The sequence below is a fragment of the Leptonychotes weddellii genome, chromosome 3, assembly GCF_054177405.1.
Source record: "Leptonychotes weddellii isolate Sample4059 chromosome 3, ASM5417740v2, whole genome shotgun sequence".
NCBI classification, from domain to species: Eukaryota; Metazoa; Chordata; class Mammalia; order Carnivora; family Phocidae; genus Leptonychotes; species Leptonychotes weddellii.
In genome coordinates this window covers 122,097,389-122,122,873 of record NC_138371.1, presented here as the reverse complement: position 1 = coordinate 122,122,873, position 25,485 = coordinate 122,097,389, and the positions used below count along the sequence as shown (strand labels likewise).

The window sequence follows — 25,485 nt, the reverse complement described above, 5'->3', positions numbered from 1 at the left end:
ATTACCATGAATCCATGGCTGCATCAGATGGCCTTTTCTACCCCTGCTGCCATTATCACGTGGCCTTTTTCCCCTTGTCTTCATGTCTTTTTCCCTCTAAAAAGGACATTTGTAATTCCATTTAAGGTCCACTTAGATAATCCAGGATAATGTCTCCATCTAAAGAGCTTTAACTTAATAACATCTGTACAGTCCCTGAATAGAGTAACATTCATAGGTTCCAGGGTTTAGGACTTGGATATCTTTGGGGGCCATTATTCAGCCTACCACAGCAAGCATACTGAGCTTTATTATTTAGTATTTTGTTTTCTGTCATTTATTATGTTCTGTCTTGCCATACTGCTTATACCACAGCTAAGAGGAGTGGCCAGAGGGAGTAGAAGAAATTCCATTGATAATTTAGGAATTCAGCAGTATATACGCATACCTTGGAGATATTGCAAGTTCAGTTCCAGGCAACCACAATAAAGCAGATATCTCAAAGCAAGTCATAGGAATTTTTTGGTTTCCCAGTGCACATAAAAGTTATATATCACACTGTATTTGTAGTCTATTAAAAGTACAATGGCATTGTTTTTTTTAAAAAAAAAAAACAATGTACATACCGTAATTTAAAAATACTTTATTGCTAAAAAATGCTAACCATCATCTGAGCTTTCAGTGAGTCATAATCTTTTTGCTGGTGGAGGGTCTTACCTTGATGATGATGGCTGCAGGCTGATCAGGGTAGTGCTTGCTGAAGGTTGGGGTGACTTTGTCAGTTTCTTAAAAAAAAAAGACAGTTTGCTGCATCAGTTGACTCTTCCTTTCATGAACCATTTCTCTGTAACATGAGATGCTGTTTGATAGCATTTTACCAACACTAAAACTTCTATCACAACTGGAGTCAGTCCCCTCAAACCCTGCTGCTGCTTTATCAATTAAGTTTATATAAAATTCTAAATCCTTTGTTGTCATTTCAACAATCTTCACATCATCTTCACCAGGAGTAGATTCTGTATCAAGAAACCACTTTCTTTGCTCATCCATAAGAAGCAACTCTTCCTTCATCCACTTAAGTTTTATCATGAGATTGCAGCAATTCAGTAACATCTTCAGGCTCTACTTCTAATTCTAGTTCTCTTGCTGTTTCCACCGCATCTGCTGTTATTCCCTCTACTGAAGTCTTGGAACCCTTGAAGTCATCCACGAGGGTTGGAATCAACTTCTGCCAAACTCCTATTAATGTCGATATTTTGGCCTCTTCCATGAATCACCGTAACAATATAATAATGATGAAAAAGTTTGAAATATTACAAGAACTACCAAAACGTGACACAGAGTCACAAAGTGAGCATATGCTATTGCAGAAATGGCACCAGTAGACCTGCTTGATGCAGGGTTGCCACAAACCAGACTTTGTAAAAAACACTATCTTTGAAGCACAGTAAATTGAAGTGCAATAAAACAAGGTATGCCTATATTAAAAGAGTAATGAGGCACAAATAAGTAGGTTTTATGCCAGAAGTTTTAAGAGAATTTAGAACTAGGAAATCTGTCATAGTAATTTAAACGAAAAAACATGTTGATAAATTATGAAAAGATATTTGATAAAATTTAGCACTTAGTTAAAACTCAAATTAGGGATAGGAAGATAATTCCTTATCTGATAGTTATTTTTGTATTAAGTGAAGTACCATCACTAAACAATAAAAGCATTTCTAGTCAAAGCAGAAACAAGTCAATGTTGTCAGTTATTCCCACCTTTATTTAACATTAATGCAGTATGATTTGGAACTAAAACAAGAGGTACAGCCAAATAGTGGCTGAGCTGGGGGGCAAAATTATCATTATTTAGAGATGATACAACTTTCTATTTAGACAACTCAGTAGAATCAACTGTGGACACCATTAAAACAGGAAAGTGTAGTAAAGCAGCCAGATACAGACTGAAGGTTTTCTTTGAAGCAGAAGTCACCCTAAAACCATAATTTACCTCTACAAACATAATAAAGAAAAGTTTGGATGGAGAATAAGAAACTTGTCCATTTTATGTAGCATCCTAAATTTCTCAAACTCTTTAGGTGTCCTGAGCTGCAGACTTTTCTCTCTCCCTTTCTTTTGCCTGCAGTTGGGTTTTTCTCTCTGCTTATTTTCCTTCACTGTTAAACCTAGGCAGTTGTGGTTCCAAAATCTTTATTTTATAGGTAAGCAGCTGTTAAGGTGGAGGTTTTGGGATCAGTTAGGGACCTTTTCTTAAAACTGTTTGTGTAGAACTTTTCATAGATTGAGAAACACTGCCAGTTGTATATATCAAAGATCACCCTATTTCCACTACTACCACTCCCCGCCCATAGAGATTGTGGGGTCCATACCTGGAAAGAGTTTATTTTACTAAAGCCAGAGATTTACCATCAGTTAAAACAGGGTACTTAGTTTAAGAAGGTATACAAAAACACCTACTTTGTAAATTCTGCATTTAATGAACAGTAAGTATCATTTAAAAGATGTGTGTTGTCTCTACTTTCTCTTGAGATCCATGATTCATGTAACAAAGATGACTTTTAATGTACACTAGCTAATATGTTATTATTCATCAAGCAGGAATTAATGTGGATTTATCTTTTTACAATAATGTACGTGATATATAATAATCAGCCATTTTTTTTAGGGAAAAGGAAATGGAGAATTTTGTCAGTGTTATATGGGCTTACAGAAGCAATTTAAAATTACTAAACTGTCACCAGCAATGGGTTGTAAATTTAGACTGTCAGCCAAAAATGAGTATGGCACAAGGTAAGATACATTTTAATGTAAATAATATTTAGTCAGCTTCACTTACATAAATTATTCAGGGTCCAAATTATCCACTAAAAATTCTGCTTTAGTTTATGTTGATATAGTAAAGATGTGTTACTAGCCCAGCAAAAGCTATAAGAGATGTTAGTTACATAAATTGCAGTTTTAAAAGAATACTAATTCACTTTCAGGTTTCTGATCTGGTTATCATAAAAATATTAACTCCAGGATATATTATTTGGATTATAATTAGTTATCAAAAATTGTCACTTTCAAAAAATGTCGTTTATCACATTGAGTTCTTTAGCTATAAAACCAACTCTTTTTCATTCGTTCTTAAAAACCATTTGTTTCAACAGTGGTTTTAGTGAAGAAGTCTTATATTACACTTCAGGCTGTGCCCCTTCTATGCCAGCAAGTCCTGTATTAACTAAAGCCGGTGTTACTTGGTTATCCTTACAATGGAGTAAGCCCTCAGGAACACCATCAGATGAAGGAATTTCTTACATTTTAGAGATGGAGGAAGAAACTTCAGTAAGTATGAATATGTATTTTAAGTAGAGTGTTTAAAATCTATTTCAGGTAACGTCAATCCTTATAAGTAAATAGTGCCGCAATAGTTAGATCCTTGCCCAGATCCTTTGAGTCCTTGGTTGGTTATCATTTAGGAGGAATTGGGAGTGAGGAAGAATTCAATCTTTTATTTTCTTGATGTGTAGGAGGGGGTTTTGTTTTTTATGTGTGTTTGTATACATTTGTGCCTAGAAATAGCATAGACTGCATTTTAAATATATATGTTTTAGAGAAAATAGAGGGGAAGATCACCACAGCCTTTTAGCCTAAGCAGCTCGAAAAAATAAGGAAATAATATGTCCATCTTTTCCAGCTTTGTTCATACACTGCTTTTCCAAGGACCACAGAAGGTATGAAGAGCTTCACATGACACTATGTAGTGCTGCCAGAATCAGGTTTTCAGTAGCTTGTCTCCTGTGAGCTAGAACAGAGCTAACATGAATTAGGGTGTCTTCTGTTAGTTCCAGATAGTTTCATAGCTTTTCAGAGCTACTTTAAAGCCATTAAAATAGTATTGGTCTACTCCCAGCTGTATATCCAGGAGAATTGAAAACACATGTTCGTACAGAAATTTGTACATGAATGTTCATAGCATTATTCATAATAGCCAAAAAGTGGAAACAACCCAAATGTCCATTAATTGATGAATGGATAAACAAAGTGTGATATATCCATACAGTGGAATATCATTGAGCCATATAAAGGAATGGAGTATTGACACATGTAACGACATGAATGAACCTTGAAAACATTATGCTAAGTAAAAGAACCCAGTCAAAAAAGACCACATATTATGTAATTCCATTTCTTATGGATATAGGCAAATCCATAGAGACAGAAAGTATATTAGTGGACGAGAAAAGAGGGGAAGTGACTGCTAACCAAAAAATAAAGTACAGGCTTCATTGTCGAATTAGGAATTCAATGATGGTTGCACAACCTTGTGAATACACTATAAATGACTGAATTTCATACTTTAAAATGGGAATTTTACAGTATGTGAATTATATATCAACTTTTAAAAAAAACATTGGGAAAGTAGTGAGGCATTGTCCCTGGAGCTATAAATAGCAATCCAATATCTAAGTGACATGCCTACCTGCCAGCACAGCCAACCATTTATTTATTTACTTAAGCACAGGGCAAGTTAAATATGTTAAATGGTTATAGTTCTGTTTAGCTCTTGCAACATCTGTCTAGGAAATTCTGTTAGAGATATGCTTACTGATGGTGAAGTTACCATTGACTGACTTTACTGTCAACACAAATATCTTCTCTTCGTTACTGCATTTATGGAGAATGAGTTCTCCATCCCCCTATAAACATTCATTAGCATTTCTGGATCTGTCCATTCAAGATAGAAGTATCAAGGTGAGGATTACACGTAAACGGAGCATTAATCACCTTGTACACAGTAGAAGATGAAAAAGACCTGGGTCTTTTTACATGTTTGTTATTCCCCATATTTCTGCTGTTAGACATCTGAGAAAGCTTATTTTCCCTTTCCAGGGATACGGTTTTAAGCCTAAATATGATGGAGAAGACCTTGCTTACACAGTAAAGAATCTCAGACGTAGTACAAAGTATAAATTTAAGGTAAGCTTTGAAAGCCCTTAAAAGATTTATTTGTTATTCTTGTTGTTGTTCCAGTTGTTTTAAAGCTAAGTACAAACCTTACTCCTTGGTTTTAAATCTAAAATAGTTTTGGCCTTGGGGCGCCTGGGTGGCTCAGTCAGTTGGGCATCCAAATCTTGATTTCAGCTCAGATTATGATAACAGGATTGTGAGACTGAGCCCTGCATCACACTCCTCGCACTGGGTGTGGAGCCTGCTTAGGATTCTCTCTCTCCCTCTGCCTCTCTCCACTCACTCTCTCACTCGCTCTCAAAAATACATAAAAATTTTAAAAATTAAATTAAAATAGTTTTGGCCTTTCAGTGAGGATTACTGCTTTACTTTCTTACTATGTAACATTGTCAAACTGTATATATATTTAAATTCAAATCAATTTTAATGTTTTATGGGACTTTTATTTGTATAATGTGAACAAACATCTTCTAAAATGTGGATGTTGTTAAACACATTCAGAATATGCTTTTTAGTCCGTGATACCTGAAAAAGTAATGCTTTTATTTTCTAAGTACATTATATCAAAGGGTGCACAATTTCAGTTTGTCTCATTACTGGTAGTGACTTGATGAAGATTATTTCTACCATGTTTCTTCACCATAAGGTTTTCTTTTTCCCTTTGTAGTATTTTGTAAATACTATGTAAACATCTTGGTTTTTGTCAAACTTTCACCTGTTAGTTTTAACACCCGTTGATAATTCTTGCCTGAGTCAATTATTATTGATTAATAGTTGCCAAGTGGTGATTTTTTTAATATTATCATTCCTTCTACATTTATTAGTTGGCATTATACTATAAAGAAAAGCTTTCTTTTCTCATTTATGTTAGTATGAACTCATGGATTCCTATTTACTGAGTGGGTTATTTTTGTTACTATGATTATCAGTTGTGAGACTCAGATTGTTTCAGATTTAGGAGCCCCTTCAGGCTGGCTTTCAGATCCTTTTGAAATGTGCCCCCCCATCATTCTTTGAGCCTTTCCTTTCTGGCACATGATATTCAAGTCTCATCTTGTACTTTCCCTTCTTCAGCCTTGGGATTGGTTTATTTCTCAAAGCACTTGGGTCCTTTTAGTGGACAATGGTATTTAGAAGCCAAAATCTGGGAATTAAATATACTTTAATTGCTGTAACAGTTTTGCTGCTCCTGGACACCCTCTCAGTGGACAGAGCTATGAACTATATGTATGTATGTATATTATTTATGTGTGCGTACACACACACAAAATTTATATGCACAAATACATTTACATCTGTATTTCTATGTATATATCAATTTTTTAAACCATGAGTTTACACCACATACCTCCAATTTTAATCCAATACCACAGGTTAATTCTAGTTTTCTCCTTTTTCTCATTTCTAGCTCCCTTCGTCATCAGCAAGAAACTTTGCCCCAGTTATGTTCATTATATTTAGTTTGTGGAACAAATTCCTCCCCTCCCGTAAAGTTCTATTCAGGGAGTTTGAGTTCCTACTAGGCAAATGCTGCCTGCCTCCAGCCAACCCACCTATCCCCTAGCACAGATACTTGCCTTGTTTTACCCACCTCTTGGCCTTTACACTGAATTATTTCAGGTGTAAAGCAGAGAGACTCTACATGTCATTTATTGCTTGCTTGAGGCATGGAGACTATACATATCATTCTTGCTCACTTGAAGCAGTAAGTAGCAAGCTTTGAAAATTCATCTACTATGGAGATTCCTGAAATTCTGTATCTTTCATAGTATAGCCTCCATTCTCAGAGTATTTTAACTCTGACTTGATCAGGGATATACATTGCTAGTTCTTGGAGACAGTGTTTGAATTAGTTAATATACCAGTTAATGTAAGCCAGCCTACATTTTTGTGCAGAAGTTTTTCTAAAAATACAACAAAATGCTTATTAGTTGATAAATTCAGCATTTGAATTTTCCTGTTAGTGTTTGTTTAATCAAATCATTTCAAATAAATGATAGAAGCCACTGTAAATTGTTTTCACTATTAAAAAGCAAAGATAAATTTTATTCCTTGAGAACCTTAGAAAATTTTTAATAATGAGAAATTTGATTATGGAGAGCATAATAATTATATTTATTATGCTTTGTCTTATATATTAGCTTCATTTTTAAAACTCACGGTAACACTGAGTGATTTTAATTTCCAAATAGAATTTTCATATTTACAAGATTTATAAAATACCTAAGAGTAAGTACATTCATTCGGTTTTCCTCTTATGATGATGTTGGATTATATTTTGCTTCAGTAATATTGTTATGATCATTCAGTAATGATTAGAAAATGATTAACATTTTCTAAGGGGAAAATGTTAAGATCTTTATAATTTGGTAAGTTTATTAAAATTCTTAGAATTCTTCTATCATTTAACACCATGGTGTTATTGCCACATAGAGACAAAAATCTTATTTACACATATGGGAGTTAAATTTCTCATGATCCACTATTTTAAAAAATTACAAATTTTTATTTAACATTGTTTCACTGTGGCAGTCACATTCAAATTGCAGGGTATATAATCAGAATCTCCAAGGAGACAATAGGTTTTTACAAAAAGTACCCCCAAGTAACTAGAGAGGGGATAGGAAAATAGTGTCTCTAAACAACCTTGTAACAAATCACTGGCTTATAAGAAGGGATTATATAAAGGCTTATTAAATAATAATTTTTTTTAAAGATTTTATTTATTTATTTGACAGAGACACAGCGAAAGAGGGAACACAAGCAGGGGGAATGGGAGAGGGAGAAGCAGGCTTCCCGCTGAGCAGGGAGCCCGATGCGGGACTCGATTCCAAGACCCTGGGATCATGACCTGAGCTGAAGGCAGATGCTTAATGACTGAGCCACCCAGGTGCCCCTAAATAATAAATTTAAATAGTCATAAGAACCCCCAAGTTCTTATCACCAGTAGTTCCCCAAGTGTGATCACCAGACCATTCTATCAGCATTACCTGGGAACTTGTTAGAAATGTAAATTTTCGCGGGGCGCCTGGGTGGCTCAGTCGTTGAGCTTCTGCCTTCGGCTCAGGTCATGATTCCAGGGTCCTGGAATTGAGCCCCACATCGAGCTCCCTGCTCCGCGGGGGGCCTGCTTCTCCCTCTTGCATTCCCCCTGCTTGTGTTCCCTCTCTTGCTGTGTCTCTTTCTGTCAAATACGTAAATAAAATCTTTAAAAAAAAAAAAAAGAAATGTAAATTTTCTGGGCCCCTCAGTTCTACTGAATCAAAAATTCTGGGATAAGACCTAGCAATCTGTTTCAGCAGACTCTCCAAGTGAGTCTGAGGCTCGTTGAAATTTGAGAACCACTGATCTAGAGGAGGAAAAAAATATTAGGAAATAGAAAATGATGACTGTGTGAAGTCTTCTAGAGGCTCAGACATTTTGAATCTGCCTTATGCAGGGTGCCAGGTGAGAGGCTTTTGAATTAAATCCTATTGCTGTCTCAGTCTTTCTTTTCTAGTTTGACATTGCAGACTCCTCTTTCAAGCAAACCATATCAAAATAAAGTCTTAACACTAAAGAAATCTTAGAATACTAAGAAAAAGCAGCAAAATATTATAACCCAGAAAGCAATGACTAGATAGTGTATTACAGTTTGTAAAGAAACAATAAGGGTATGATTAACATAAAATTCTAATATGACCAAGTTTACCAAATGCCAAAGTTCTAGTTTCTACACTACAGACAATCCTAGGACACTCAAAATACTAAAAAGTTGGAACAATGAAAAAATTTAAAGGATAAAAGAAAAAGAAAAGCATAAGAAAGCAGCCAAAATTCTTAAAATCATTTAAAATTCAGAGTGGTGTTAACAAGCATACAATGCTGATTCCATCAAATGGTTCATTGGAAGCTGGGCTAAGACCTGTTGTCCAAATTTAAAATTATAATTATTGTTAATTATAATATTTCTTATAATTAAAGGCTTCAGAGGCTAGTGGCCAGTCCCTATGACTCTGGGCCACTAGGAGGCTGATGTCTTATTTCCTAAAGTTCCTAAAAAGTGTTTTTTCAAGCAGCAAGGCTTCTAAAGATCAAGTTCTGAGTACCTTGAGCTGAGAACCCTTAAATACTTTCACTGCGGCTTGTTGCTATTTTTGAGGTCTTTTTACAGGTGGAGAGAAATCAGTCAGTATTTGGATCCATCAACTTCTCTTATCTTCCATCTTTGAAATTCACTTATACACTTATATGTCAGCATCAATGAAAAAGTACATAAACATATTCCCTTCCTCCTCCTCATCTTGTCCAGTGTCATTTTGTGATGTCTTCCTTTTTCCTTTGCCTTAATCTAAGTGTGCCCAAGTTAGTCCTAAGTTCTTATTATGTCCCTTTCTCCTTTGGATACATCATCTCTTTGCCTTCTATCAGGTATCATTTTTGTTTTGAAGAATACTAAATCTCCAAATCTGTTCTGTGTTGTTATCAATCTGTTCTCTTACCTTCTAATTAGCTTCTAAGTTCTATTTTATACCTAGATTAATCTTTCTGAAATACAGCTTTCCCTCTAAAAAATTTCCTTAGTTTCATGTAAGATTTTTTATATTCTGACGCATTTCGTTTTTAAAATGCACTGCCTTTCACTCCTTACTTGAACTGGCTATCTCACCAGGTTGATTATTTTTCCCTGAGCAGAGCTCACTGTTTACTATTCATTTCTGCTCTATACCCAGGGCTTTCTGTTCTCTCTCTTACCCAAGCTTGCCCTTTTACTGCTCTTGCCCATGAAGACCCCGTAACACTTCCAATCACCTTTTCAAAAAAGGACCATTTTATGCCTTAGTAATCTTTCTTCTATTGCCTAAATCTTTTGATTAGTATCTTGCCTGTTTTCTGCATAAAGATTCTAAACTTGTTGAAGATAAAGAGTGTACCACATCTGGAGTTCCTAGCACAGTGCTCCCTCTGTGGTGGGGAACTGAATGAATGTTTTTTATTATTTATAAAATTGTGGGGGTGGGGAGATAACCATATGGCTTTATAACCTTTATGGCTAACTGAAGTAAAAGGAGGCAGTGCCAAAATATATAGTCTTAAAAATATAGTTAGTGGATCTTTCTGGCTTTTAGGGAGTCTGTTCTTACTTTAATAAGTTTCTTCTAGTTATAGGTTTAAGTAAACACTGTGTACCACATTGAGAAGTGTTTTGACCCTCTTTGTAGTCAATTTGTAAAGCAGCAAATAAAATCCATTTTAGTGCATGGGAGGACTGAGGAAGCCTGAGCAAAACTGAACAATTGAACCGAATTTTACTGAGTTTCTCATGGGCTGCATGAGTTATTTGGGGGTAGATTTACTTAGATCCTTGTGTATATTATCATGTCATATCATAATGGGCCTTGTCTATGAATCATCCATTCATCCTATAATTATTGAGCGTCTATTCTATAATAAAGCACTGTTCTAAACACTAAGAATACAACAGTAATCAAAATAACTAATATTCTGGGCGCCTGTGTGGCTCAGTTGGTTAAGCAACTGCCTTCCGCTCAGGTCATGATCCTGGAGTCCCGGGATCGAGTCCCGCATCGGGCTCCCTGCTCAGCGAGGAGCCTGCTTCTCCCTCTGACCCTCCCCCCTCTCATGTACTCTCTCTCATTCTCACTCTCTCAAATGAATAAATAAATCTTTAAAAAAAAAAAACTAATATTCTAGTTGAGAGAATAGTAAACAAGCAAATAGCAGATGGTGATAAGTGCTATGTGGATTAATCAAATTAGGGTGAGGTGACAGAATGTCTGGGTAGTCAAGAAGTATTTTTGGAAATGACACTTATATCTGAATAACAAGAAGGAGTTAGCATGTCAAGAGCAGAAAGAACATTTTAGGCAGGGGAAATAACTGCTAATGCAAAAGACCGTAAAGTGGAGGTAGTCAGGGGTGAAATCACATAGGGTATCGTAGGCCATAATTTAGATGTTATTTTGAGTAAAATAAGAAGCTGTTGGAAGGTTCTAAGATAAGTAACAAAGTCCCTTTGGCAGTTGTGTAGAAAATGGATAGGGTTGAGAGAAGGAGTGGAAGCTAGGAAACTAGTTAGTAGTATATTATAGTCATTCAGAAAAGATAGAATAAAAGAAGCCTTGACTAACGTGGTAGTAGTAGCAGAAAACAGAAAAGTGGAGGTAGAGTTGACAGGATTTGCTAATAGATTTAAGTTGTAGGTTTAGAGAAGGAAGAATTAAGGATGTTTCTTAGATTTTTGACTTGAACAACTAGGTAGATGATGGTACTTTTTGCTGATGAGGAAGGGCAAAGATGGAGCAGGTTTAGAAAAGAGAAAATCATATCAAGTTGGATATTTGACTTTAGGAGCTCTAAGTTCAGTAGAAGAGATAAAGTAAAATATATATATTGAATTTCTAAAGTCAAATATAAAAATACTTAGATATGAATTATGTTTATTGCTGTGCAACTTTTAATAGTTTGAAAAAACAAGCATTAAGTTTCTCACAGGGTCTTTGGGTCAGGAATTCAGGACTGGCTTAGCTCGGTGATTCTCATGCAGGGTTTATGTGAGGTTGCAGTCAAGATGCCATCTAGGGCTACAGTCATCTGAAGGCTTGACTGGGGCTGGAGGATTTGCTTCCAGATTCACTCAAGTGGTTGTCAGCCCTCAGTTCTCTCTATTGGTCAGAAGCTTCAGTTCCTCACCAAATGGGTTTCTCTGTAGGGAAGCTACACACTCTCATTTCTGTTACATCGTATTGGAAGCAAGTTATTAAGAACAATTCAAAGGGAAGAGGAATTTGCCTTTATCTGAATAAAGGAAGTTCAAAGAATCTGTGGACATCTTTTTAAAACCCAAAGAATGGTAAAAGAATAAATAAATCAAGCCCAAAGCCTATCAAGTATCATCGGGTTATAGCTTACTCCTGTGATGACTCTTGGTTAGTATCAAAATGTTAGACTTAAACTTGTATTCCCAGAACTGATTCCTAACAGGGGATTATACCTAAATATTCTTCATATATGCACAGTCCTTGTTGAAGACAAGCAATTCTCACATAAACAAGCCATCACAATCAGAAAACTTACTTTATCATTTGATTGAGCTTATTTATCTCTCATCACTTTGTTCATTAAGCCATTATCATTAGGTGTCAAATACTAATTGTTTTATGTCTTTGGTTATTTTATGCCATAGGTTATTGCTTACAACTCAGAAGGTAAAAGTAATCCAAGTGAAGTAGTAGAATTTACTACATGCCCCGATAAACCAGGAGTACCTGTGAAGCCTTCAGTTAAAGGAAAGATACATTCACACAGTTTTAAAATAACTTGGGGTAAGATATGCATATTTTTACATCATTACTTTTGTATTTGATTAAAATGATTTGAATATTAAGATAATTCTTAGGATAGTTGGGTACATTTGTTAGCTCAAGCAAGTTCAATAGGAAATGTGAGAATCATTCATTGTTTGAGGATCTTTTTTGTGGAAAACTACACTCACACAAATGCAGAGTTCATAGTTTGATACAGGAAGAACTTGGGATCTGCAGTAAGACTATGAGCAGAGGTAGCACTGCATGAAATGAATGATTACTGAAATTATAGCTAAAGTCACCTGGGTTATCCTAGCTCTCATGAGAAATGAAAATCACTTATTCACTTAAAACAAACATTTGTTGAGGTGCCTGGCCAGCTTAGTCAGAAGAGCATGCAACTCTTGATCTCTCGGGTCGTGAATTTGAGCCCCACAATTGAGTGTGGAGATTGCTTAAATAAATAAAACTTGAAAAAAATAAAACACACTTATTGAACACCTGTTTATACATCACTTGAAATGCTAGTATTAATTAAAAAAGCATTGCAGATGATTCTTTTTATTTTTTAAACAATCTTAGGTTTGGTAATCTGTTTATTAGGATTTCTGTCACTGTTTAATTGTATGTATGTTGCCTAATACCAACTTTTACTTCTTTGGATAGACCCACCAAAAGACAATGGAGGTGCAGCCATCAATAAGTATGTAGTGGAGATGGCAGAAGGTTCTAATGGTAAGAATAACTATTAAAAATTAATAGATTTAGGGATGCCTGGGTGGCTCAGTCGGTTAAGCGTCTGCCTTCAGCTCAGGTCATGATCCCAGGGTCCTGGGATCAAGCCCCACATCGGGCTCCTTGCTCAGCAGGGAACCTGCTTCTCCCTCTCCCTCTGCCTGCCACTCCCCCTGCTTGTGCTCTCTCTCTCTCTCTGACAAATAAAATCTTTTAAAAAAAAAAAGAAAGAAATTAATAGATTTATACCAGTCTGCCTCTCTTCTTCATGACTTTACATTTTATATGATCTCTTTTCTTTCACTTTTCATTTTTTCCTTTGTTCATAGCAGTTAGTATTTTGCCTGTTATGATCCACTTTAAGTTATAATCTCTAGAAATATAGTGAATCAAATGTAAGACTGCTGTACACCTATATTGTTAAATTTACATTTTATTTCCTTTCTCATTTGTTTGCATTGCTCAGTTCCAGTATATCTAAAGTCTTCTGAAGGTTTATTCAGTTAGATTTATAACCAGACGTATCAGAGAAAAAATATCCTGTAAAATTTAACTTACATTATACTAGTTTTATTAATATCCTCTGCGCCTCGTGAACTTTCTTTTTGAATCACACATTTAACAGTCTTTATTTCTATGCAATGACCTGTTTCCTGCAAAATAATAAGAATGTCTTTTAATTAAGGCTAAACTTCCTGTGGTATTGGTTCTTTCTACTCTTTGTGTGTTATAATGTTATTACTGGACCAATAAACACATTTAAAATGCTTAATTAAAAGCAAATTATGAACGTAAGCCAAAGTTTGTACAGAGTTACAGAGATATTTCATTTCAACAAAGCCATGCAGATTTGTCTAGGAAGCTGTAACATAAAGAAAATTAGATCATCTCCAGGAAACTCGAAGCAAGCTTAAATTGTTTCTGACAAATTACATAACCACTTAGTGAAGCTAGGATACCTGCCGTGTCCATGATACCAGAACGTTAAACATTACCTTGTAACTGATTGAACATGAACATAATTCTTCACCTTAACAGGAAACAAATGGGATATGATATACAGTGGAGCTGCTAGAGAACATCTTTGTGATCGACTGAATCCAGGTTGTTTCTACCGTTTACGAGTTTACTGCATCAGTGATGGAGGACTGAGTGCGGTAATACTTACACGTAGATTTTTTTTTTCAAGTTTGGGTCTATTAAGATGGGATCACCAGATGCCACCTCAAAATTTGAAATGTATCCAAAGTAATTTCTGTAACCCAGGTGATTAATTTTATAGTGACCAGAATTTTTCAAATAGTACTTGGCTGAAAGTCCGTATTCAGAGAATATGTATCGTCTGGTTGGTGTTTAGCTTTGGAAAAACAAATACGCAAAAATGTTGTGGGAAAATTTATAAAGATAAATTTTACGATGATGTTCAATAACCATACTTAACAGAAATAGAAATAATTGTAGACTGATTGCTTCATAAATTATGTGTATCAGGACAATCCATAAAATATCATTTACTGTTTAAACACAGATTCTAATATTTACTTATTGCAGAAAAGTTGGTAGTTACTCTTAGATATCCACTAACCAAAATGGACTTAGTGTGCCATTGATTATATATGAAATATATGTAATGTTCTGGAGAGGTATATTTTTTAATAGGAGTGATTTTTTTTTTAATGAATTTAACCAAGAATGGGTTCATGGAGCATTAAGAACTGTTACTATTTTTCAAATGGAATTTAATGCAATAAAGGTACCTTCATTTTTTTGAAGGTACCTTTTTAAAAATGAATTTATAAGTATTGTGTTGAAAATTTGAATATTATGAAACTGAGTGCATGTCCTGCCCACAGGCTTGGGATCCAATTGCTTATTTTATTTAATAAAATCTTCCCGGATTAAAAAAAGCATCCACTGAAAAATGAAGGGGGGGCAATCAGAGTGGGAGACGAACCATGAGAGACTACGGACTCTGAGAACCAAACAGGGTTCTAGAGGGGAGGGGTGTGGGGGGATGGGTTAGCCTGGTGATGGGTATTAAAGAGGGCATGTACTGAATGGAGCACTGGGTGTTATATGCAAACAGTGAATCATGGAACACTACATCAAAAACTAATGATATAATGTATGGTGATTAACATAACATAATCAAAAAAGCATCCACTGCCCCCCAGAAAAGCCTCTAGTTTTCTAATTCAGCATTATAGCATTCTGTATAGGATACCTTTCTGAATAAGGTGATCAAATATTTTATTTATGCTTGGAAAGAAAATTAATACAGTGCAGATAAGGAATATGGCACTGTGTGTCAGTATTTTTAAGAGAAGTCTTTTAAAATAAAACTTAATATATATTTTTTAAATAGCATAAAAACTAAAATAATACCAAATACTTGGAAAAGCTTACCTGATTTTTGAATTATTTTTAGGAGGAAAGGAAAGATTATATATACATATTAGTATTTAGGTTGAAAATACAGTATACAGTAAAGTAACTAAAATAATCTAAACCTCCTGAAAACATGGCAAACAGTGTTTACAGAATGTTAAAACATCCTTCCTTAGAAGAGACTTGTGGACCCATTTGGAAAGGATCAAAAATAATGTCCATTAGGATGTCTTGAAGGTTGTTTTGTTGTTGTTGTTGTTAACTGTAGAAAGAAAAAAGGAAGAGTTTTGGGGGTTTTTTTTCTGGTAACTTTCTTCGTGTATAATAGTCACATAGTATGTGTCTTTGTTTCTATAAAATTAGAGTTTTAATTTAATTGGGCTTTTTATTTTATTTAGAACTTTATTTCTTTTCAGTTGAAAGTCAAGTAGAATTTCAAATTATTGGTGCAGTCTTTGTGTTCATTTTATTTTCCTTTAACAAAAACAGTCTGATTATTTGGTTGGGGCATTTTTGTTTTGTTACTGCTTTTGTTTTGGCAGGTATCTGAATCTTTACTTGTGCAGACTCCAGCTGTGCCTCCTGGCCCATGCCTCCCTCCCAGATTACAGGGTAGACCCAAAGCAAAAGAAATACAGTTACGATGGGGTAATTTCCATTTTGGTAATAAATTTTAATTAAGTTAGTACTAAATATATTCCTTTTGTTAAACTACATAAATCTTTCCACCTTTAGGACCCCCTCTGGTCGATGGTGGATCACCCATTTTCTGTTATGGTGTGGAAATGTCTCCTGTAGAAAAAGATGAACCGAGAGAAGTTTACCAAGGTTCTGAAGTAGAATGTACAGTGAGCAGCCTTCTTCCTGGAAAGACTTACAGCTTCAGACTGCACGCAGCTAACAAAATGGGGGTAGGAAGACTCTGCTGACTGAGTTATAATCACAGTGGTATTTCATAAGTTAGCCATTTTACTTTCAACATGTGATTCCAAAGTTTACAGTTGTTTTTTGTTTTGGTTTTTTTGAGTTTTTTAAGATTTATTTATTTATTTATTTTAGAGAGAGAGAGCGTGCGCGGGGGAAGGGGCAGAGGGAGAGAGAGAGAGAGAGAGTGGGGGAGGGCAGAGGGAGAAGGACAAGCAGAGCATGCTGAGCACGGAGCTCGATCCCAGGACCCTGAGATCATTACCTGAGCTGAAATCAACTGAGCCACCCAGGTGCCCCCAAATTTTACAGTTTTCAGGAAGCCTGTATCAGTAAGAGAGAGGTCAGTGTATACGATAACTTAATTGTTCTAGAATCTCAATATTTTCATGCCCCACTTATAATTTGTGACACTCTGGGCTTCAGCTGGGCTGAAGTTTGCCTTTCAGGTGGTGCTAGTAGGTTTTACTTAGTAAGTTTGAGTAGAAATAAGACTATAAGATGAAATACTTAGACTAATCAAGTTTTTTTAAGACTGGTTATATGCAGCATTTACTTTCAGTTGGCTACTAATTGTAATTCGTTATTTCCTAAGGAAAAAAAGTTATTATTTTAAGCATTTCTGGCTTTATGAGACTTTTTAAAAAGTATCATCTGTGGGTGCGCCTGGGTGGCTCAGTCGTTAAGCATCTGCCTTTGGCTCAGGTCATGATCCCAGGGTCCTGGGATCAAGCCCCGCATCAGGCTCCCCGCTCAGCGGGAAGCCTGCTTCTCCCTCTCCCACTCCCTCTGCTTGTGTTCCCTCTCTCACTGTGTCTCTCTTTGTCAAATAAATAGATAAAATCTTTAAAAAAAAACAAAAAATAAACAAAAAAACTAAAAAGTATTATCTATGTATCTGTACAAGTCCATAAAATAGACAAAATAGGTGATATCTCCATTTTACAGCTGAGGAGGCTAGGGCTCAGAAAAGCTAAATATCTTGCCCACAGTCACACAAGTAAGAAGTGACAGAGATAAGCTACAGACTCACGGCTGTCAGACTCCAGAGCCAAAGCCCTTTCCACTCAACCAGGACATATCTCATCTCTGCATTAAAGCAGGTTCTCTAAGGACAAAGCAGTAGTTTCTTGCCTCAATTGAGTAACATTCTGTTTCCTTATTCTATAACTACAGTTTCACAAAATTAAACTGACAAGTCTCTCCTCTCCCATTATTTCATATTTTAGTGAACCGTACTATATTTTAGTCCCATTCTCCAACTGAGTTCAGTATCTGTATCTGTAAACTTATTTTGAAATTTCTTATGTCAATACTTTGTTGGCATTTCTAACATAAGTCATTGTTTGCTGTCTGAAGTCATTATCTTGTCAGCCTCACAAGGCTTCAGTACACTGGGATAGCATCTTTATTTTTTTTTTTTTAAGATTTTTTATTTTATTTATTTATTTGAGAGAGAGAATGAGAGAGCACAAGAGGGGATAGGGTCAGAGGGAGAAGCAGACTCCCCGCTGAGCAGGGAGCCCGATGTGGGACTCGATCCCGGGATGACAGGATCATGACCTGAGCCAAAGGCAGTTTTCCCAACCAACTCAGCCACCCAGGCACCCTGGGATAGCATCTTTAATACTAGTGTTCTTAATTTGTATTTTCAGGATTCTGATCGTTTGTCAAAATCATCTTAAGTAAATATTTGGTTTCTGCATTTCCAGAGAATATACATTTTAGACTCTTTTTAAAACCATTCTAAATTTTGGGGCACCTGGGTAGTTCAGTTGGTTAAGCATCTGCCTTCAGCTCAGGTCATGATCCTGGGATTGAGTCCCGCATCAGGCTCCCTGCTCAGCAGAGAGCCTGCTTCCTCCTCTCCCTCTGCTGTTCCCCGTCCTGTGCTCAGTCATGCACACGCGCACGCTCTCTCTCAGATAAATAAATAAAATCTTAAAAAAAAAAGTTACTCTAAATTTTAAGATATAGTTTATGCTACCATCTCCCATACCTCGCATACCTTTAGTTGTCTTCACTCCTTATATAATTTCTTCTGACTTACTCCACATACCTAATTCCCTAATACCCTGCCCTTATTACAGGAACAGTTCATGAAGGAAAAAGGTGCAGGAGAAGAAAACACAGTAAATAATTAAAACTTAAAAATAACCCACAGTGACTTCCATGACCATTAAATCTTTTTACTTTCTGTGAATGATTTTAGAATTATATCATGACCAGTTGGTCTTGAAGAAGAGTGATAATACACTTATTTATTATGTGAATTTATGAATATTTATGGAGAGCTGTGCAATCAGTGGGTGAAAAATGAAAATACTGGCTATATTTGTTTTTCTAGTTTGGACCATTTTCAGAAAAATGTGATATTACTACAGCCCCTGGACCACCAGATCAATGCAAGCCTCCTCAAGTTACATGCAGATCTGCAACTTGCGCACAAGTAAATTGGGAGGTATTGTAATTCCCATTGACTTACTTTAAATGATTAGAATAGTTCATATAAAATAATAAAGATACTCTTCATTTCACTTCCTAAATTATGCAGACAGTAAGTCCTAGTGAAATTCATGTGGTAAAAAGTGAATTTTTTTCTCTTCAAAGCACTTAAGTAAGGTATATTTGCATCACAAGTGTTTAGTTTCTTGTTCATGATGTGCTTTGTATTTTTTTCAAAGGCTTTGTCTCATTACTGAGATATTTAGCCCCTGGTGAGTTTAATGTTCAGAATAAACATTCGTAGAAATCAGTATAATACTGTTTCTCTTATAATATTATCTCCTCTGTGTTTATTGTGTATAGTAATAATCAGTAATGATAATTACATTTTCAGTTTCCTTTGAAATTTAACAAAGAAAATGTCCTTACATGATTTAACATTTATATTACTTAACAGAATTATTTTGAAGTATATTTACCTCAAAATTCTCTTTCTGAAGTGATTCAGTCATATTTTTATTGAAAACAAAGTATTTTTTGACCAATCTTACATTCAGGTGACCTTAATGAATAAAAATATAATATTGAACAGTTTTAATTCTACTTAAACATTTTAAAGAAATTCAAAAGCAGTTCAGTTTTTGATATGCTCAGGTAAAGATTTTGCCCAAAAACCATTTATCAGTGTCAAGACTGAAGACCTTTTCCCTTTCTTAATTTAAAGGTCCCATTGAGTAATGGAACTGATGTCACTGAATATCGATTGGAGTGGGGAGGCGTGGAAGGAAGTATGCAGATGTGTTACTGTGGGCCTGGTCTCAGTTATGAATTAAAAGGACTTTCACCAGCAACTACCTATTATTGCAGAGTCCAGGTAAAGGTGGTCAGGGCCTTGCTACTCTAGCCAGAGTTTTGTGTTCTATGAGCATTTTATTGGTCATGTTTTTGTTAACTTATGGGCTCTGTTAATTGTAGGCTCTGAGTATTGTGGGTGCAGGTCCTTTCAGTGAAGTAGTAGCCTGTGTGACCCCACCATCAGTTCCTGCTATTGTGACTTGTCTTCAAGAACTAAATGATGATGAGATAGAAAATCCCCTTTATTCACCTTCTACATGCCTTGCAATAACCTGGGAAAAGCCTTGTGACCATGGTTCGGAAATCCTTGCCTACAGCATAGACTTGGGAGATAAACAGCCCTTGGCAGTGGGAAAGGTTACAAGCTATATTATAGACAATTTGCAACCAGATACAACATACAGGTACGCTCTACAAACTATGTTAATTTTTGCCTAAACCAGAGAGAAACTTTAAGTAGAATAATCATAACTGGATTTTTTTTTTCTTAATGTGGCACTTAGAATACGAATTCAAGCCTTGAATAGCCTTGGAGCTGGTCCTTTCAGCCACATGATAAAATTAAAAACTAAGCCCCTCCCTCCTGATCCACCTCGTCTGGAATGTGTTGCCTTCAGCCACCAGAACCTTAAGCTGAAATGGGGAGAAGGAACCCCAAAAACACTGTCAACAGATTCTATTCAGTACCACCTTCAGATGGAGGATAAGAACGGAAGGTAGGTGTTCTTAATTGCTTCTTTATATAGTTTCTTAGATCTTAAGTATATAAATTTTAATAAACAGAAGTAAATAAGCTTTCAAAAACAAGGTTAGAATTCTGATAAGAAATAATTTTAAATGTGCTATTTTCAAAACACCAGAAGATATAGTGACGATTTCCTGTTTATAACTTGTGAGTGGGATGCCAAGAGAAAAATTAAATGGGCTATTCTTTGGCTCTCTTCTCTTAACCCATTTACTCTCTTCATGCTTATAGTAAAAAAACAGTCTTTGCTACAACAAAGTTCTTCAACCCTTACTTCCAGCAGAGGCAGTTTTGTCAGTAAATGATTAATTGGCTTAAGGCCTCTGAGATCCTTGAGGGTAGGGATTATGTCTCACTTTCCTCCACACCCCTGTCACAGGGCTTGCGCGCTAAGTAAAATACAGTTCAGTTCCTCACTGTCAGATCTTGGTTAGTCTCTGATTATTAGCCAGTCCCCTTGATATTCAGGTTCTTGTCTTTGCTGCCATCTTTTACATTTTCATTACATCCATGCCATATATTATCCCACTAAATCATTTTTAATTATAAATCAAAATATGTGTAATATAAATTATTCAAATGCAAATCTGAGGCTGTTTATTGACATTATATCCCATGTAAACAATGCCATATACCCTCCACAGGTGTTACTCTTCTAATATTTTAAGAATCCGAATTTTACTTTTCTACTTTTCATTCAGCTTGTACGAAACAATTTGTATATCTCATGGATTCAGAATGCTAGTGGCAGTTTTTCCCAAGGTTTTCCGACTTTGTTTTTTGTGTTGTGTTTGCATCTTAGCCAATTATTCAATAATGGAATATTCATGGTACTTGTACATAAGTACTCTCAGAAATACACATTTATAATAACATATGGAATTAAACATACTGTATCACCGGTAAAAGCATTATGCAGAACAAACAATATTGATCATTTTCTGAAATCTGTGCCTTTATGAGTATTAGACTTTATTTTTGGCAGAATTTTATGTTCACTTTGTAAAGCCTTATCTCTAGAAGGAGGTTCTTTGCCTTGCTACAGGTTTTTGGTATAGCCATTTATCTTTAATACATGTTATCATTGAGTGAATTAATTCTGTAAGTTATTTTCATCCCCTTTGTAGCATTTACATTTGGGGTAATGCAAGAAGGTTTACTGGAAATGGGTCTAATTCATGTTTTATTGAAATGTAATAGAATAAAGATTCCATTTAATATAGATTATATTAGTAGGCTAGAACATTAAGTTTAATTAATATTTAGCTATCATCTAGAGAATTGTAAGGTACTGGCTGTGGAAAATAAAGAAATTAAAACTTTCTATGATATTGTAAGTTTACTGTCTAAATTTAATAAATCAGTGTAATAATACCTTTAGTTATACTCTTTCCCTTTGATTTTTCACAACTGTTTTCATTTGCTGTGGGATAGTGTCTGAATGCTATTTCAGGTCTTTGCTGACTGCAGATTTTGTCATTGTTCAGCTTTTTCAATAGTGGTTGAAACTCTTTTGTCCCCTATCCTTTAAAAAAAAAATTGGGGAGATTAAAAAGGCAAGGCTTATTTAATTACTGCTTCTTGGAAATATTGTTACTTCAGGTCATTAACTATTTTTTCATTTTTAACCTTAGTACAGTTTTCAGACTATTAGAACTATGTGAGCATTCATTCCATTACTCATTCCCCAATTTCCAAAAAATTTAAAATAGCCAATCAAAAGTATTGGGGAACATTGAACTAACTTATGGATGACATATATGATATCAAACTTTCATCGAACAGTTCAGGTGGATAATTTATGGCAAATTACACATTCTTTCATACTGCTGTGTAAATCTCTAGAAGACATCACCAAATCATCTAAAATTATGCCTGGAAATTGAGGGTTCTCTTTTTTTTATATAATAAATTGTATGCCTAAGACGCTGATGAAAATTATGGTATTCTGAGTATCTTTAAAAATGTATGGAGTGGAGGGGGATGAGAGAGATGGGGTGGCCGGGTGATAGACATTGGGGCAGGGTATGTGCTGTGGTGAGCACTGTGAATTGTTTAAGTCTGATGAATCACAGACCTCTACCCCTGAAACAAATACATTACATGTTAATAAAAAAAAAATGTATGGACATTAAATGATAGCGATCAGAAACAAAGCTGTACCAGAAACCTGAAAAGTTACTATGATTGGACATAAAATTTAGTAATAATTTTTCAGGAAGCCATGTCAAATTAGGAAATTTACCAATCCTGTGATTTTCATCATCTGATGAAAAAAATAAAGACTTATTTGGAGTGACAAAGCATTCCTGGCATTAAATTCTAAGAGTAACTTATATTTCTAAATAATGTCACAACTGTACTTTTTTAATAGTTTTTAAATATTTTTCATAAAGTAGTCAAGGTTTATTTTTAATAAGGATCATTTCCATTTTAGGTTTGTATCCTTATACAGAGGTCCATGTCATACATACAAAGTACAAAGACTTAATGAGTCAACATCGTATAAATTCTGTATTCAAGCTTGTAATGAATCAGGGGAAGGTCCTCTTTCCCAAGAATATATTTTTACTACTCCAAAATCTGTCCCAGCTGCCTTGAAAGGTAAGTTATACATCCTTAAGTTATTTTCTTTAATAATAAATTTTAAATGCATCTTCACAAATAGCTTTATGTGCTGTTATTACAATTTATCATCCAGTATGTGTCCAACATTTAAGTTATAAAAAAGAAATTATATAGACAAGCCCACCTATTGAGAGTTTCACTCAATAATAAAAGCTGTTTTATCTAGCACGTTGATACTCAGACAAGTACTGGATTTTGTCACTAACCTTTTTAATAATCTAACATAAAAATACTAAATTGAATAGATAATGCTGGTTTTCTTATAGGGTCATTTGCTGTTTCTGCTATTGTTACTTGAAAAAAAATCACAAACTTGAATTGTTTTGAGTTGTTAATATTTCATTCATTTGGATTTCAGGGAGAACGCCGGGTTGCCTGTTAAGGAAAACATAAATACATTCTTAGTTAACTTGAATTTTTTAATCAAATTTGTATACACATTCACACATTTCTATATACAAATATCTTTAAAATTAATTTTAGAGGGGTTCTTATTTTAAAATGATCCTGGCAAGGATTGCACTTTGTATATTTAGCCAAAATCACTAACATTCCTCACACTGAGGACAAATCACAGAGACTTCTAGTACAATGTCCTGGATCGTGTACTTGAATGTGTCATTTGTTAAGCAGATCCACAGTTAGCAGGACTGTTCTTGAATATCTTTCTAATAATGTTGATGGAGTTTTACTGAGTCCTTTTTCTGTTCTGTCATCCAGTTTAATGTTTCTTAGCCTTATGAATATTGCTGATTTTAACCCTTTGTTCCCTACCATTGAGTGAAGCAGTTTTATATCAAGCAACGAGGGGTATTTTTCAACTTATTTTTCAATTTAGGAGATTTCTTAAATTACAAATTTTCATATTCTAGGTATGCTCTTAGAAGCACCATTAATGTTTTAGAACTGACATAACCCCCCTACTGGCTTTTTAACTCAATGAAAACAGTGCTTACCTTGACAGATCTTTTAGTCTATCTGGCCATTGTAGCACCTATAGATTATATGGCCTGGAGATAATAAGAGTGAACCATTAACCATGTCTCTCCAAATTTCAAAAATTCAGGTATATAACTGAGTTTTAAAGGTTTGTTGATTTTGATTAAAACAAGTGTCTGTGTGATGTGCCAAGTTAAAAATCAAGTAGAGCAGATTTTATTTGTATTTGTTCTCTACAGCCCCCAAAATAGAGAAAATAAATGATCACATTTGTGAAATTACATGGGAATGTTTACAGCCAATGAAAGGTGATCCAGTTATTTACAGTCTTCAAGTTATGTTGGGAAAAGATTCAGAATTTAAACAGGTATGTACAAAGATGTAATTCTGTGGATACTTATTTTTATCTTTCTCATTTTTATGTACTTGCAATGCAAGATTTGACTATCTTTATATTCCTAATTCAAAAACATTTATTTAGTACTTACCGTGTTCCAAAGATTAGTAACTACACAGTATCTCAGGATTCAAAATCTTTTAAGTACGAACTATATATTTAACGGATTATTCATTCATTTGACAAGAATTTATTAAACTATGTGCTAGGCACTCAGGATATATAACACTGAACAAAAAGTTCTTGCCTCTATGGCACTTATATTCAGTAGAAAAAGACACTAAAAGCAAATACATTTGTATATCATATGATAGTGATAAGTATAAGTGGAGAATAAATAAAACTGGGTAAAAAGAATAGGCAGTCTTGAGAGGAGAGACAGCTAGTGCTATTTCATACAGGGCAGTCAGGTAACAATAGAGACCCAAAGGAGGTGAATATGGGGAGAACAGTGTTCCAGGAAGAGGAAGTAGTAGGTACAGAGGCCCTGAGGTAGGAGCATGAGTGTTAAATTTAATGAACAACAAGGAGGCCAATATGGGGTTATGTGAGCAATGGGAAAAATAGTAGATAAAGTCAAGTAGTTAATGGTAAAGAGGATCTGTGAGTGGTATGAAGGTTATGTAGGGCATTATAGGCCACACTGTGACTTTTTTACTCCACGTAAAATGAGAAACCAGTAGCGGATTTTGACCAGAGTAGTCACAAGATCAGACACAAGGTCATTTTGGCTAGAATGGGACACAGGTAGAAGCAGAGAACATTAAGGAGGCTTTCACAATAACAGTAATGATCATAATTATAATGTAGTGTTGTAAATATGATAATAGTCCTTATGGAAGCCTAGCAGAAGTGTCACCTACCTGGCTGAAGAATTTCAGAGATGGCTTTCTGGTGGAGGGTGAATAGCAGTGAGATCAAGTGGGGAGCTACCAGTGTTCACTGAATCTTTTATAAAGTTGTTTTTATGCAACTCAGAAGCCTAATTTCTATAAGCATTTCATCTGATTCTCCCTTTTTTCTGTCAGCCTTCTTGATTTTGAATGCTTTTAAGCTGGGTTTTCATTTGTGCATCTTGTATTTTCTTTTCCCACTAGGAGCTCAGTCATTCACCTGTTTTATTTCAGTCTCATGCTATTATAGCTATTAATAATAGATTTTTCAATATAGATATAATTTTTTCT

General features: G+C 35.1%; 1 protein-coding gene across 3 annotated transcripts in view; it reads left to right on the top strand.

The window, feature by feature from the left end:
* The window catches only part of FNDC3A (fibronectin type III domain containing 3A), a 158,597-nt gene that overhangs the window by 124,364 nt on the left and 8,748 nt on the right, over positions 1-25,485 (top strand). For all 3 annotated transcript variants that reach the window (XM_006746812.3, XM_081814903.1, XM_006746813.3), the window contains 14 exons: positions 2,651-2,775; positions 3,138-3,312; positions 4,861-4,947; positions 12,125-12,263; positions 12,912-12,980; positions 14,019-14,137; positions 15,911-16,016; positions 16,104-16,279; positions 18,640-18,753; positions 19,462-19,611; positions 19,713-19,996; positions 20,096-20,308; positions 22,775-22,941; positions 24,144-24,271. In XM_006746812.3, coding sequence (XP_006746875.1) covers positions 2,651-2,775; positions 3,138-3,312; positions 4,861-4,947; positions 12,125-12,263; positions 12,912-12,980; positions 14,019-14,137; positions 15,911-16,016; positions 16,104-16,279; positions 18,640-18,753; positions 19,462-19,611; positions 19,713-19,996; positions 20,096-20,308; positions 22,775-22,941; positions 24,144-24,271 — 2,052 coding nt within the window. The remainder of the gene's footprint in view (positions 1-2,650; positions 2,776-3,137; positions 3,313-4,860; positions 4,948-12,124; positions 12,264-12,911; positions 12,981-14,018; positions 14,138-15,910; positions 16,017-16,103; positions 16,280-18,639; positions 18,754-19,461; positions 19,612-19,712; positions 19,997-20,095; positions 20,309-22,774; positions 22,942-24,143; positions 24,272-25,485) is intronic.